The 16027-nt window shown below is 45.7% G+C and overlaps 1 protein-coding gene across 1 annotated transcript in view; it reads left to right on the top strand.

The window, feature by feature from the left end:
* The window catches only part of FAM168A (family with sequence similarity 168 member A), a 93947-nt gene that overhangs the window by 26566 nt on the left and 51354 nt on the right, over window positions 1-16027 (top strand). The window contains exon 2 of the mRNA XM_026041570.1: window positions 6547-6634. Within this exon, the coding sequence (XP_025897355.1) occupies window positions 6565-6634 (70 nt within the window). The 5' untranslated portion in view covers window positions 6547-6564. The remainder of the gene's footprint in view (window positions 1-6546; window positions 6635-16027) is intronic.

The following is a 16027-nucleotide window of genomic DNA, read 5'->3' as shown; positions in this document are numbered from 1 at the left end:
CCCCTACCAAGTCCAGCAGCTAATTGCAGCAGTTCCTCGTATGCCTCTTGCTTCCTCAGGACAGCGATTTTCTGTCTATATTTTTATATCCTTTCTAGCATAATTGAATCATCAAATTGTTTGGATCCCTTGGCTTTTCGCAGGCCATAAACTTCAACAACTGAAAGGTTAAGCTTTTCCATGCCTCGGTATTTATTTTGGGGCAGCATGAGCTCAGTGAGTTTGGAAATCAAGAGTGGCTTTGTGCTTAGAAATTAGCCGTTTAATTTTTAATGAGACACAGGCACCAGGGCTTGTCCTCATTATGGATGTGAAACTTCCATAATTTCTCCGATGAGAAGCTTGTGGGTTTAGTTATTTATTGGAGAGAGGGCAAGTCAGGACGTCTCCTTTCCACTGCACATTTTAAGTCTGGACTTGTTGGTTTGTTCTTGGGTGGCAAGTTCTCTGTGGCCTGGGCCAGCGTTTTAGCTGGCTCATTGGCTCCTAGGACTATTCTGGACAAATCCCTGTGTCTTTCTGCTTGCTGGAGTGGTGGGATGTGAAATGCCTGCTGGTGGGATATGAAACATCTACAGAGAAAATGAGTGGTCAATAATATAACTAATGAATAATGCAACTTATTCCTGTCCAGAGCTGCAAACGAGCACACAGAAGATGGYAGACAAATGATGTTGCAATAATAACCATCTGTGTTGAGTGTGGTGCTGAACGTTTTGATGTTGAACGTAATTGTGATTGCATCAGGTATTGGCCATGCTCCAGCTATGTTCTTCCCATCCTCTTTCCGTAGCTTCTCCAAGCTGCAGGCTCCGGAGCGGAGGTGGAAATCCTGCCACCTGGATTTATGTCGCTTGGCTCTGGGGAGCTGCATTTCCCACTTCTCCAGGTGAAGATCGGAGCAGAGCTGAAGTTTCCTTCAGAAGGGAGGCCGTTGTGTTGGMTTGGATGAGAAATGGGGAGAACTCTAGGAAAAAAGGGACTACGTGGGCTCCAGAGCAGTGCCCTAGCTAGATACATGCAAACATCAAGATACAGCAGAAATATAGTCAAAGGGACAGCAAAAGCAGCCCTGCTCTACAGAAAGGACCCACCATTAATAATTTACTGCTAGATGGAGCCTGACACTTTTTGCAGAATCTAGTCCTTCTTTGCTTTGCCTATTTAAACTGATTTTGGTTTTATTTGCATCTTATTTTATTATTGTAAGATTTATTAATAGAAGGGTATCTAAAACTCTATCAACTTGGACCTGATTTTTGCTGTTGTTAGAAGATCTTTAGCAGGTTAAATATGTTGCTTTGCTTGAGRTGTTCGATCACCGCTTCATTGATGTGATACTGTGTAAACAGCAAGCATGTGGCTGTGGAAAACTAAGTCGTATTAAATGGACCTCTGTCCCTGTCTATTTAGGGAAAGGTGAGATGTAGCCCTATAGCCCACCTAAATCAACCTTTCGCAGCTAAATTGGAAATTAATTGAATTATTGTTTGGCAGCTCCCAAGCGAGGGTCGAGCTGCAAGTGACTTAACTGAAAAAATTACCAGGAAATGGTAGGAATCTGAGTGTGATGTAAGGTCAGAGGTCTCTTCATGTTCAAGGAGGTTTGGGGGCTGAATACTATTTGCATGTGATTTGTATAACATGAATTTAAAGAGGAGATTTTGTTGAGCTCCTTCAGCGTCGTCTTTCTCTTCTTCCGTTTCTGTGGGCAATACATAGATTTTTATATACCAGTGTTGGAAAGGCATTAAAAATCCCAGTTCCACCAACGTATGTGTGGAAATAGTCATGCTAAAATTTGTTGGCCCGTTCCTGTCTAAAATYACACGTGCACCTCGGTATTAGAAGAATCGAGGCCTTGAAGGACTGGGAGAAGTGGTGAAGCTGTTTGCACCCCTGGTGTTTTCAAATGCGCAAATGTCAGAGAAGAATAATGAGGTGAAACTTCCCTTTTGTCTTACATTTATAGTCATTTCAAGGTGTTCTTCTGCCATTTTTGTTTGGTTTTGATGCCCCATGGAAGTTCTCTTTGATGGACACATTGGCTTGCTGAGCGGCTTGCTGGTGGTGGCGGCCCGTGGGCTGACCTCTCCTGCCTTTCCATTTCCCCTTCACCTGGAGTAGCTTCCCAGCATGATGGAGGCACATCAGGCACTTTCACGGGAAAGATAAAATAGACAGAAATGTCACAGCTTGCAGCAAGAAATGGTCTTSAGAACGTTTGCTAGCAGCTAGTTCCCATGCTGTTCCCACTAGAGATCCTACCAGTTCAGCTACTTGGTGGGATCTCAGTAGCTTCACAGCAATCGGTTGCCATGTGATAGAGCAATTCTTGTGCTTTCTGTTTATAATTTGTTTCTRTTAGGCTTTTTGTTGCATATCCATGGCTATGAGCAAGTGCTACAAGATATTGTGGCGAAGGAAGCTTAATTTGGCTAATCCTGTTTATTCCCATCTCGTAGCTTTTCAAAGGACATAATGCGGTGCTTGTAATGAATGTGAAAATGTATTTTGGAATAGTATTGTCTTGCCGGATGGGTTGGAAGCTCATGTGAATGTGTTTAGATGCTAAATGCTAAAAAGAAAGAAATTCATCTCTCTGAAATGTCTCTGGCATTCACTCGTTCCTGCTGTAGCATAGAATCATAGAATCCTTAAGGTTGGAAGGGACCTCTAGAGGTCATCTAGACCAACCTTCCTGCACATGCAGGGTCACCTAGAGCATGTGGCACAGGGTGGCATCCAAGTGGGATTGGAAGATCTCCAGAGAAAAAGAGTCCACAGCCTCTCTGGGCAGCCTGTTCCAGGGCTCTGTCACCGTCACTATAAAGAAATTTTTCCTTAAGTTCCTGGGGAACTTTTGGTTCTTCAGTTTGTGGCTGTTTCCTCTATTTCTGTCAGTGGCCACCACTGCAAAAAGGCTGCCCCATCCTCCTCACTCCTCCCTTGAGGTGTCTATAGACACTGATCAGATCCCTCCTCAGCCTTCTCTTCTCCAGGCTGAACAGACCCAGCTCTCTCAGCCTTTGCTCCTAGGGCAGAKGTTCCAGGCCCCTGATCATCCTGGTAGCCCCGCGCTGGACTCTCTCCAGCAGCTCCACATCCTTCTTGTCCTGGAGAGCCCGGAACTGGACACAGTACTCCAGATGTGGCCTCACCAGGGCTGAGCAGAAGGGGATGATCCTCTCCCTCGACCTGCTGGAGACGCTCCTCTTAATGCACCCCAGGATCCCATTGGCCTTCTTGGCCACGAGGGCACTGCTGCCTCATGGTCAACTTGTTGCCCACCATGACGCCCAGGTCCTTCTTGACAGCCACATTCCCAACAAAGAGGTATCTTCCTTTTCCTCTTCCTTCCATCCCACTCAAACCTCCAAAGTGATTGCAATGTTTTTGTCTTGGCTAAAAAAGTTTTTTTCTTATTTATTTTTTTTCATTATTATCAGTAAAAGGTTTATTTCCCCTCTTACAAAACTTACTGTCTGCCAGTGTAGGCTGTAATTTTCCCAATATTGTTATTTATTTATACCCTTTGCACCCAAAAGAGCCCAAACTAGATCACACTTTGAGACAGGCTCTGTGGAACCACAGGGATGCTCCTTGCTCAGGAGAGCATCGCATCTCATGGTCAAGGCAAGTAAGAACATCAACCCAGCAAGCGTCAACCCTAGACACTAACAGTCTGGGGACATAAAATCCAGGTCTGCTGAGTTTTGATTTGATTTTGCTGCTTGATGTTTGTTGCCCATGAACATTGTGTGCTCCTCACCCAGTACTGGTTGTGCTGTGCTTAGCAGTTAGATAAAAGCTTTGCCATCACTATGTTGTTGTTCCACACAAGGATGCAACGTTACATGGGTGACCGGGCAAGTGCACCACCAACATCAGCAATTCATTGCTCTTGCAAAGATGCTTTGTCATTCAAAGGAATCAAAGTTCTTAGTGAAGGTTTTCTCATGTACATTCAAGGTGTGTTTAGGCTGCTGGGCTGAGAAGAACTCTTGCAATATGTCCACTCTGTCCTTCCTTTCTCCTGGTTGAAGGTGGCCTTTCTTCCTCTTGGTTCGCTTGAGCTTTGCTGGTTGAGGTAGTGGAGAGCCAACACAGCTTGCTAAACTGCTCCCCTCAGGCCTAGCAACACGTGAACTGGTTCCCACTGGGATAGCGAGTGGAATCAGCTCTGGGCTGGAATGGTTGTACTTGTAGGACCAGACTGTGTCCTCTTCTGGGCGAGGCCAAAGTCAGGCTGCAGTGGCTCCACTTTCCTCTGCAGAGTGATGCGAGACCCTGCAAGACTTGAGCCTGGTTTGTTGTGTGTGCTTGAGAGCTATTGCCTTTTTCCTGAAAACATCAGCTTAGCTGTATGGACTCAGATCAAAGGTCCTCCTGGCCTGTCCTGACGTGTCTGGGAGGATACCTCATAAAGAGAAAAACCTACTGGTCCATTGTCTAGGTGGAGGGGTCATGCTAGTGAGTTAACAGTTACTTATGGCCATGAAGTCCTTACAGCTCTGACTTCTTTTACTCTTAGGTCTGACTTACAGGATCTGTCTTTGGTATCTACACATCATGTACCATTAGGAACTCATAGGCTACATACACTATGAGCAGTATGGCATTTCTGAGGTGACTTCCACTTATTGCCTTGTTTTTTGTAGTGTTCAGAACACTTTTGATGTGCTTCCTCCAGGTGCCCATCACAAGTACCCCAACCTCTCGAGGGACATAGAGGTGGAAAGCAGTGATGGTCCATTAGACAGCTGCTGGTGGGGACATCCTGTCCAGAAGACCAGGCTAAGCCTAGTTCACAGGAAGCCACATTGAGTGTCACGGTGAGATCCTCAGCATAGACTGCTTTCATCTCCTGCTCATCTCTCATTGCACCAAGACATGCACATCTCCAGTGGTTTTTAGAGTGCTTTACCCCGTTGGAAAGCTTTATGACATTAAAAATTCCAAATATCCTCATGATTTATTCCCACCGTTGAGGTGGAATTTGAATTGCGTAGAGATGATGTGAAAAAATTCATTGAAGGTGGCATTTAGATGGAAAACAGGAGGTTTTGGCTTGCTGGCTGGTGTTGAGAGCAGAAGTGACTTCTTCCCCACTTTCAATTTTTGTGCATTTTGTTGAATGGTTGAGCAAAATAATGTCTATGTGATGTGTGATCCATGGGATTTTTGTGTCTTCAAGCACTTCCTATGCTTGCCACCATGAAGCAGCACCGGCGTTTAATGGGGCCCATGTGCTTGCATGTCCATCGTGCTTCATACGTGCCTTTAACTCCAGATCCTACGTGTATTTACTGGGGAGGAGGACCAAGTTACARCAGCTCTGGGGACTGTAAAACGTGGGTGCTCCCTGGAGAATCCCCCATTTCCCATACATTGAGTTTTACTCCAGTTTTCATGGTTTTTAAGAACTGAGTTGTGCGTTGCTGAAGCCAACTTCTGCCTTGTCTCCCATTGTGATGTGATTCATGGTGTTGGTAGCATTTTATTCCAGAGTACTTCATAAATGTGGTTTCCTTTGCTTTGTGAATAGCTCTGTCTGTGCCGACTTGGGTTCTGAGGGAAGCTAATTAATTAAGCAGTAATTGTTGTCAAGTCAGTTGTGGCTCACATTTAGCATTTGACTTGTTTACTGTCCTGAAGTAAAGCTGAAGGAGTTAATGAGCTAACAAATTGTGCATCAATCATGAGAGACTTGTTTGGAAGGGACGGCTTGATTTTATGAACTGTAAAATAATGCATTGGGAAGGAAAAAGAATAAAACAAACAACACAATTTAAAGAAAGACCGTTTGGGGTTGGCGTTTGGAATTGCCACCGGATAGCTGCAGAGACAAATGTGTTGCCTAATAAAGCTTAATGGCTGATTTTTTCCCCATTAATCAGAACTTGGAATGGGCTTCATTAAGATAATTAACTGAGCCGTTGCTCAGCTGACAGCCAGTAGACACAAATTCCCAGGTTATTTGTTTTACCCTAAATAAAACTCAGGAGAAGATAACCCGGCAGTGTTTAATCATCTTCATTAGATGAGCAGGAGGGCTATTAACATCTTGGTGGAGCACGTCAGAGGGCTCTGTGGTGGCATGGAGCTCCTGGGACTCAGACGTGGTTGAGTGCTCAGCACTGGCAACGCGTGTCCTTGGATTTGCTAATTGCCAGAGGGTCTGATGTAAGTCTCAGAGTTGCTTCTGCTGCCCCCAAAACATAACCTTGGGTTTGTGGCCCAATTGGGRGTTTTCATTTTGGTTCTCACCCCAAGGTAGGGGTTTGCAGGATGACTCTACTCCAGGTATGTATGGAAGCAGAAGAGGCAGCAGTGAAGAAGGCACAGGAATTCATATCTGAAACTTGAATTATTAAATACACTTTCTCATTCTCATGTCTGCTTGTAAATCCCTTTCTTTGCAGCTCTTTGTGTCTCGAATTATAACATGGTGGAGGCTACTACCAAGAACTTTTGTATGCAAGACTGTTCTGTGTGTGCCGTAAGCCCAGCTTCTCAACTGTGCTTTTCTCCTTTTGTCTGCAGAGCTCCCAGTCTTCCAGCATGAACCCTGTTTACAGCCCCGTTCAACCTGGGGCTCCCTACGGAAACCCCAAGAACATGACGTACACAGGTAGGTTGGCGTTGGCTGCCTTATGAATGTCCATCTGATGTGGTTAGAGTGGAGGATGCTCAACGAGTAAGCTCAGTCCTTGCTGGAAAACCTCTGCAATAGGTTTAGAGAGAAGAAATGAACCTAAGTTGATAAGAAAGAGGAAATTCTAGCAATTCGAAAGAAAAGGACAATCAGCCTAGAGTTTTAAACCAACCAAACCCACAAAAAGCTGCTGGGAGAATCTGGTGGGAGCTGGTAGACCTGCCTGCATGGATGAGTTGAGAATAATCCTGTTGTATGTAGTGAGGATCCCACAGGAGAGAGCTGGTTGGTTGAAGAACATGTGGTGGTGGTTATAGATGGTGATTTGAACTGTGTTGTTGACTTGTTTTCTTAATGCTGTGCTTTGCTTGATGTGATCCTATGTTGAACGGCATCTTATATGTGAGTTTGAAGTCCATCTTTTTGAACTGAGTGAATTATCTAACCGTGTCATCTTTAATACTTGAAAAAAGGCATTGAAAAATGTTTGCCATAATTATATAACTACTGATAAGCTAAAATGTGCTAAAAGGGAGAGACTTAAGCTCACTGGGGAAAAAGTGCTTTGGAAAAATTAATCTTGGCATGGGATTTTCTGTGGTGTTCCTTGTGGAGCGTGTCTGCCTGCAGATGTTCCTCTGATTTTGTAGGCACCTTAGAAAGGTAGCCTTGGAAGATCCTTTCTTCCAACATTGTGTCAAATGTAATTAGCAGTCAAGTGTTAATGTTTCCTTCTTGATATTTGCATTGCGAGCTGTGTTGACTTCCCCACAGTGCCAGGATGGTTGCAGGAGGGCTTTTTATGGAGTAAAGAGGTCAACGGCAAACGGGAATGAACCTCAAACAGTGGCTCGGTTACTTCATCTACCAAATATTTCTGTTGGCTTTGGTAGATGTTTCCACGAGGAGATTGGTGCAGTTGGCCTTGCAGCTGAGAGTTCCTCAAAGAGGCTTTGCCCCATTTTTTATTCATGCTTTCCTTTTCCCTTGTCAGATTTATGCATGCTGCCTCATGGGAGCTCCTGTAGCTCAGGAGAACTTTCCTCTTTTTTGGTATGTGCTCAAAACTCTGCCTGGAGGCCCCTTCCATGTAGGATTCCTCTCTTGGCTTTCAAGTGATCCCAAATATTTTAGCATCTGCGTTTCTGACACTTGGTGAGACAATTTTCTTTAAATATTGAACTGTGGATCATGTARAGCTTGTGCGTTGACTTTTCTGGAAGGAGAATTTCAGAGGGTGATTTCTGCTTTAAATGGATGAATTGGATGTGACTGCACGCTGAGTAAGTCATATGGCAACGYTAGGAGGAAATTAGCTTCTAAGTAAATTTTTCTCTCAAAAACCTGGTGGTTAATCACCACAGAGATTGTTCTGTGTACTTATGTAGATGTCCTGTGGTCTGCTTTGGCTGCCTCGCTGCAGGTCTGGCAGYGGTCACAGTAGCTGGTCCTCCAAGTCTGGTTTCATCCCAGATCTTCAGCTGTTTGTGGTCTCCAGAGTTTGCAGGGAGCAAAGAGAAATGAGCGGCACATGTAGAAGATGAGTTTGGAGGGAAAAAAAAAAGAAAAAAGAAAACAGACAAGGGCAGATCAGACCTGAAAAATTACAACAAGATCCTTAGGAACACCGGTGAAAATATGAGAATGGGAAGGTTCAAGTGGTTGCTGAGTTTGGCTGCATCACACGAACATTTGGTCTTCCCATAGCCCAGCTGTGAGGTTGTTTTCTTCCCAGGAAGTCCCCAAATAAACAGTAGGTTGAGAAGTGCTCAAGCTCGGAGCTGTTGCCTTTCCTAGGCAAACAGAATTACTAAGCCTCTTCCAAATCTTCCAGTGTTTAGCAGGAAAACAAAAGGTTTATTGCAAAAATGGGAAAAATGTTGGAAGTCTTGTCCTTGATTATGTCCTTCATAACCTCAACAATTATGAAAAGAAAGCTGCCATGTCTCTTTCCTGAGAAATTATGCCCAAAGTTATGCCCAACTAATGATTTTTTTTCTATACCTTGCCTTCATTTACAATTTTTTAATTCTTTAACTTTGTCATCAAACTTATATAATSACAAGCTCTTCTGGAAGGTGCAGACCAACAAGATAGACTTTTTCACAGGAMAACCGTGAATCTAGGGAGTTTGCAGACACTTCTCAAATTGGTTTGAACATACAATCTGAAGCATATAATGCTGCTAGACCTGGAAAAGACACTGAGTCCTGCACCTTATGCAACCCCGCTCCAAGGTCCTAAGGGTTCATCCCAGGTTTGGAGATTTAAGAACCATCAGAGTCCTGAAAATCAGCCAAGGAAGATGGTTCACTTGGAGCCCCTCATTTCATAGAGCACACAAGTGAACTGAGAGACACAATTTGTGATGCCTGTCCTGAAATTTTGATTTGAGATATCGTTTTTTAGAGGTCTCATCTTTTTGCAGGACCAAGGGGAACTGCCAGGAACGTRGTAGCACAAGGAAACTCAAGGACTTGCTTAAATGTCCTCTGTGTGTGTTGTCCGGGATTGCTTCCACGTAATTCAGTTGTGTGCTTTGCATGGTGATTTTATTTTTTTTGGAAGAAATAAGAGGAAAAGAAGGAAACTCACTTTCAAAGCAAATTTCTAGCATAAGTAGTGTTACGTTTGGGAAAAAAATATATATTCTCAGCTCCAAGTTAAGCAAGAAATAGAATTCAAAAACACTAGTGTAGTAAAGTATAGATAAAGGCTTTTAGCCTTAAGCTATGCTGTTTGTTCACTTTCAAGTTCATTTTTTTTACCTCAAACCAGGTCTAGCATACATATGACTTAAATTTTTGCCTTTAAAGATCATGCATAAGCCATTAATTTCTAGCCCTAGGGGGTAAAACTCAGGTGGGATGTACACAGAAAGAAAACTGGGCTAGTAATCAGGGTAATGGCAATTTAAATTCTGCTGTCTTGTGGCTTGTGAGTATTAAATGTGATTGCTTTATATAGAACAGACTGTTTTTGGTTTAAATAATTGGGTTTAATTTGATCTTTCTGCTTTCACTTGTTTTACTTGCTTGTTATTCTCCTTTCTTGGTGGTCTCATGGGAGATGCTGATTTGAAAATAAATAATATTGTTTATGTCAAATTGGCTGCTCATTTGTTGGGAGGGAGGAGGGGGCAGGGAATTTCCATGTTTCCTTTGCAAAATGTTGGATCAGGTCCTAGAAGTGAGTGGGGCCTGTTGAGGCTGGAGAAGAGGAGGCCGAGAGGGGAGCTGGTCAGTGTGTGCAAGCAGCCGAGGGGAGGATGGAGGCAGGAAGGGGCCAAGCTCTTGTGGGTGGTGGCCAGGGGCAGGCCAAGGGGCAGTGGGTGCAGGTTGGAGGCCGGGCAGCTCCATGTGGCCGTGGGGAAGAACTTGTTTGGTGGGAGGGTGCCCGAGCCCTGSTTGAGGCTGCCCAGGGAGGCTGCGGAGGMTCCTGCTCTGGAGACCTTCCCAAYGYGCCGGGMTGGAGCGGGTGCCCCRTGCTCTGRGTGTCCCTGCTGGAGCAGGGGCTGCAYKGGATGATCCCTAGGGATCCCTTCCAACCTCAGCCGTTCTGCAAGTCTGTGATTCTGTGACCTTACGTGACCCACCTTGCTGCTTCCCAAACCCATGAGTTTTCTTACTCTTCTCAAGGTGAAGCCACAACATTTGTGTTGACATAATGAGTAACAGAGGGAATCGGCCTCCACCGCCCTCCGGCCATTGGTTTTGTTGGCAGGAGGAACGTGATTCTCACTTGTGTTTTTATCCTAATCTGACCCTATTTTCATGCCGTGCTGTTCAGTGCAGTTATTGGTGTGTTGAACAGTGATGGCCTCCCATTTTGGAAGAGGCTGAAGGATGGTCAGATGGGATTTTGACTGTTTTTAATCCTCCTTTGCATGCGCTTTGTGAGACAAAGATAATTCCAGGCTTGATTTCAGCCTTCCTCATTAACTTTAAAATTAAACTATTTCTGTGTTATTCCATGGGAAGGCTGTGCCTTTGATAACAGATTATTTYTTTGGCCAAGAAAACCAAGTTCCCTTAGAGCTGCTGTATGTGAAGAGGATGAATTAGATTTTTTCCCGCTTCTTTCCCCCCTTTTTTGGCATTCCTCAGCATGTTTGCAGAGCACCAAGAAGAGCTGGTCAAACAGCTTTGCTGCAGGAGAGCAGGCTGGAGTGCTCTGCAGTCKTGGGATTTAATTAGGTGATCCATTGCTTACCAGTTGGGTAAATTTTAAACTGTGTTCAGAGCGTTGAATTGATTTCAGGGCGATTAAAAATGTATGAAGTGGGTACAGTGAATATTTTTCCTCGGGCGTTTCTTCATGTTTATTAATGGGCGCGTGGGGAGCAGGCGGGAGCATCGCACTTGACTGGGAAGAGGACGAGCTCTGACTTCTGTAGAGCCGTGTTGCTTTTTATGTTCAACACGTCGCTTCTGCACGGTAATGCCGTTCAGCGGCTCGTTGACTTTCTTGGCGTTAAAAACTGATTGAGTTTTGATGTTGGTTAGCGGCTCAATGATCACTAATTGGCCATCTCTGTGATAAATTATGTTGTGGAGCTTCCTGAAGTCATAAAACGCATAAAAATCCTATGGAAATGAAGAACAGGAGAAGAGGGGGTTATTTTTTTCTTTGTTTTTAGTGGTTTCAGGAGGGATGGAGAAGAAAGCAGGGAGTAATTGAGGAGATTAGAGTTGTTTGTTTGCGCATGGACACTGAGATGTGGACATATATAAGACCCTGGACAGAGTGGGTCTTGGTAGGCTGGTGTTTGGGTGTAATATCCCTGAGTTTCAGTGCTAAAGTCTTCTTCGTGTGTGTTTCATGTTAGAAATGGTGAGTGGACCTCATTGCAAAGCCCTTTGCAAGAAAATAGAAGGGGAAATCACAGTATTTCATGACAGCTGCTTGGGGGCTCGGTGGCTTTGGAGACCTGTCCAGATGGTGCCAACTTTTCAAGCAGCTTCCTAGAAACTTAGGGCAATACCATTTACCACTTGGCTTGTATGGAAACAATGAGGGTTTATATATTTAAAGTTTCGCTGTACTTGAAAAAAAAGCAGATCTGGAAAGCAAATAACTTGTGTTCTCAGTTCCTGAATGAGCCTATTATGCTCCTCCTAATCCCGTGCGCTCMGTGAAGTCCTCAACACTACGGGGTTGATTTGGGGGTTTTGAGGGTTTTTCTTATTTGTCTGTTACTCCTGACATTTACTGGCATRTCAGCTGGAACTCGTCACATTTTTGAAGGAGAATAATTCTTATTTTTAAGCCTGGTCTCTACCAAAGCTCCGTCTTACCCAGCATGAACAAATTGCGACCAGCCATTTGGGCGTTTGGAGCATATGTGCAGGATGGAAATTGGTGAGGGTGAATTTTTCTGTGTTATTTCCTGGTTTCTGTACTTCGGAATGAGGTTATAGATTTTGGTGGTTTTGCTTGTTTGTAGTGTTTCTAAGCAATCTTACTTCCCTCTCCCCCCGCTTTTTTCCCCTTTTCATTGCTGCAGCCAAGGGAATCTTTTCGGCCATTTAAAATGTCTCTGTTTTCATTTATGATGCATATGTGTTTCGTGCTCCTCATTTTTTTTTTTTTGTGTAGATCTGTTCTTGATGTCAATCTCTGCTTCTTGATGATGATTTGATGGGATTTTTTTGGTGTTCCTCAGGTTTATTCATGTCAATAAACCCCTAATGTGCCTAAAGCTCCAACTGGTTTATTTAGGTTCTTTCCAAGAGTCCTATTAGAGAAGGATGTTCCTTTCCATATTACCTGACATGAACCTTCATGCATGTGGTCAATCTTCAGATGACACATGTAGGGTGTTGGGGCTCCGTGGCCTTGGTCCCATTGCAAGGTCACACTTGCTTTGCCAGACATTAAAATTCTTTTAGTGTCATTGCTTTCCAGCCCCCTCAAACTATTCCCATCCTCTTCTTCACTATTTCAGGATATCCAGTTTTCTCARTTGAGGAAGCTGCTGCTGTGGATGTAGCACATAGATTGTTCATGCTGTGAAGCCCCTCTACAGAGAGGTAATTTTAAGGGCCTTCATCTTGCACCCCTCCTCCTCCTCCTTCCCTAATGGCAGAGCATCTCCAGGCCAATTTSGGCAGTTGTGGGAAAACTTATTAAATCGATTCTGATGATATTTGATGGCTGCAAGTGTAGGACGACGGCAGCTTCCAGAAGTCCGGCAGCTAAGTGGGTCAGCGATTCTCTGTGGACTGCAGTCCGGACGCCGGGAAGCCGCAGGGTGACCTTATAATTGCATGAAGGTGGCAGCGCTTCATCAAACGGCAGGGAAAAAAAAGTGCCTCCGAGCACCCAAAATCAGGTGCCCATCTGGAATCTGAGCTGTCAGCTAAAATCAGTAGAAAAAGCCATTTCTTGTAGGATTGCTGAGTGTTTTCGACCATTTGCAGTGCAAATTCATATCCCCGYTTGCTTTTCTTTGCACATATTTGCGGTGCAGGCGTTTGAGCCCTGCAGAATCCCGGGGTGCTTCAATTAACTGGTTGAAAACGGGCTCGGGCGCTGCTTCACGCTAGACGCTTGCGACGTGCTGCCTTCCCCCAGCTCCTCCGTGCGCCTGGCACGGCAAGGACGTGCTCGGGCGGCTGTCGCCGTCGTCGGGAGGTCAGAAATTAAAATGTTGTGGCTTGGCTTTGGGAAAAAGATGTTTGCAGATTAAATATTGGATTTGTTTCCTCTCCCGGCGCGGGGAGTTTTTTGATGCCGGAGCGATGCTGCACAGAGCTCTGCCTCCCCAAAACACCATCAGGGATGGGGTTATAAAAAGATCATCCACGATTCCGGGGCTGGTGCCAGCTCCGTAAGCACCAGACTCTATTTTCCCATTGCTCTTTGGATCTGCTACCCGAGTTTTAATGGCTCTCGGCTTTCCCAAAGTCCCAGAGTTTTGGTATTCCGCTCGCGTGCGATTCCGCGCGGCGGGAGGAGCGCACGGCCGCCTTCCCCGCTCCGCGGGCTCGCTGCCATTCGGCCTCCTTGCATCCAGCGCGGGCCTGGGCTGGAATTTTAATGCGGCTCCAGCCGGAGATGATTTATTAGATCCCAAAGCTCTGGCTCCGAGCGCGGGAAGAAAATATTGCATCAGCGAGCTTGCTTGGCACCGTGCAAATAAAGGAGTCCTGAAAGACTCTTTAGTATTACGGGCTTTTTTTCTTGTTTTTTTGGTCTCCTCCTCCTTCCTCTCCAGTGGCTCCTGCTCTCCTGGATCCTCATGTTCCCACCACTGGTGGGAAGTGCTCCTCTCCTTCGTGGGAGCACTGTTTTTGGTGCTTTTTGTGATGCACACGGTCACCCCAAGGCTCGGGAGGTGTTTGGGGGCTGACACRCTCCCAGAGCAGAGCTGTGGGTCTCTGTTGCTGAGCTCTCCAAAACATGAGAAGGCAGTTGGTTATTCCCTGGCCGTTATTCCCATTGCAGAGCCTTGGGAAAACACAGTTTCTCCATTGGGTTTACTATGTCCAATCGATCATGCTTAGCTAGAGATGGAAAAAAAAAACACAAAAAAGAGATTGTGCTGCTGCTTAAAGTGCCCCTCCAGGTCGCAGCAGGGTGAGCTGTGCTATTAGTGGCTGCATTTTTTCCTCTTGCGCGTGGTGATGGAGAGGTGGCCATGACCACCATCCATCAGCATCAAGCGAGTCCTCCGTTGYGGCTGGTTTGCAAGTCCCAAAGGAGCCAACGCGGCTGATAACGGGGCTCCTTGGCTGCTGGTGCTGATCCTAATGRTGCTTCTTGGGTTGCCATCCAAGGCAACATCCTTGGATGTTGGCTCCTCTTGGAGCCATCCTTGGCTCCTCTTGGAGAGGAGCAGCCTTGGCAAGTGGAGAAGGGAGGATGTGGCAACACCAGCGGACCATCCAGCCAGGAACCCATTGTTCTCCCTCACCCAGTTCTGCTCCTGGCTCCACTGAACTGGGCTTTCTTTAATTAATTTTTAAGACCAAAGAATTGCTTAGATTGATGGCTYAGCCTGTTGAGGAGGAGTTTTCTGGGTGCAGCAATGGGTTCTACATTGGGTGCTCAACAGCTGGCTGCAACCCATTAATCTGCCAAAGAACTGAGGACATTTCTCATCACTGCACCAGATCCTGGCCTGTCCTAGAGCTGACCTGGGGCAATCCAGCCCTGCCCTTAGTCCTCTGGGCACTGCAGAGCAGCACGTCGTGACCATTTGGATACCTGAAATACTCTGAAGTTCTAGCGAAGAGTCAACGGCCTCCAAGAGCTGCCAAGCTGTTGGGTCTCCTATGGAGAGATGGCCACTGGTTGTCTTGCAGTGCTGCTCCCAACACGAAGGAGGACAAAAGAGCCTTGAATSAAGAAGAAACCAAACAGTAAAGACGAAAAATCGGAAGACTTGACGTGGGAGATGAGTATTGGATGCCAGGGCTGGAGAGAGAAGTACCCAAATGAAACCCCGGCATAATGATAGGTGAAGTCGTTCTTAACCCGTGGTTAAGTAAGTCTCTTCAGCAAGTGAACAAAGGCAGTTTCAGGCTTGCACTTGACTTCTTGCCATCTTCTTGCGCTCAGAAGATGATGTGATGTCTCTCATTATTYGAAAGCCAGTGTATTGTAGAAAAGAGCATTCATCTCTCGGGAGAAGGAGCTCGCTGGTGGTTGCAGTGGCGTTCCCGGGARACACAATGCACAGTGAAAACCATCAATGAGATCAGATGTGGGGAGGGGAAAGCCTAATTTTAACGGCTCAACAAGGAGCTGTTTCATTCAGAAAGATGAGAGCGTGTGCACATCTGAGCTCTATTTACCTCTAGCTGCTGCTTATTTTGAGCTGGTAACAACTTCTTCAGATGAAGACCACTTGGTGCTGCCTGTTGAGAGCTGTTGGAAGGATTTTTGTGCTGTTTGGGTGTTCTGGTGCCAGGGTGGCTTTTCTTTCCCCTGGAACTGAGCAAGTGAACAGCAGTTTAATTAACCACCGTAATAATTTCAGGCTGAGTGGAGTAATTTTTCATTGGCAAAGACACCAAAATGATCGTGCAGTCTCTYGGCAGGACATGGTTTGCTCTGAGGTGGTTAACTGTGTCTCGGATCGCTGGATCTGGACCCAAAGTGAGCAGCTATGGGCATCCGTCCAGATGTGGCAGCAGGTGAGTTCCTCTCTGCTCCCTTGGGATGTCATTTGGGGATGGGTTTGGWCCTCCCAGGGCCAAATCGGGCTCTGTGTTTTCTCACTGATGCCCATCGGGGAGGACACAATAACCGCTCTTCTGTTGTAGCCACCTCCACTTGGCGCTGGGTGCAGGGCTTTGAAACAGGTTCAAAGTCTTGTGTACAACTGGTGTGCCCGAGATGCCAACCTGCCAGGTGCTCGCC

The sequence above is a fragment of the Nothoprocta perdicaria genome, unplaced genomic scaffold, assembly GCF_003342845.1.
Source record: "Nothoprocta perdicaria isolate Ctin4 unplaced genomic scaffold, notPer1 scaffold_288, whole genome shotgun sequence".
Lineage (NCBI taxonomy): Eukaryota > Metazoa > Chordata > Aves > Tinamiformes > Tinamidae > Nothoprocta > Nothoprocta perdicaria.
The sequence above is the reverse complement of the archived record's forward strand: the minus strand, read 5'-3'. Positions and strand labels throughout refer to the sequence as shown.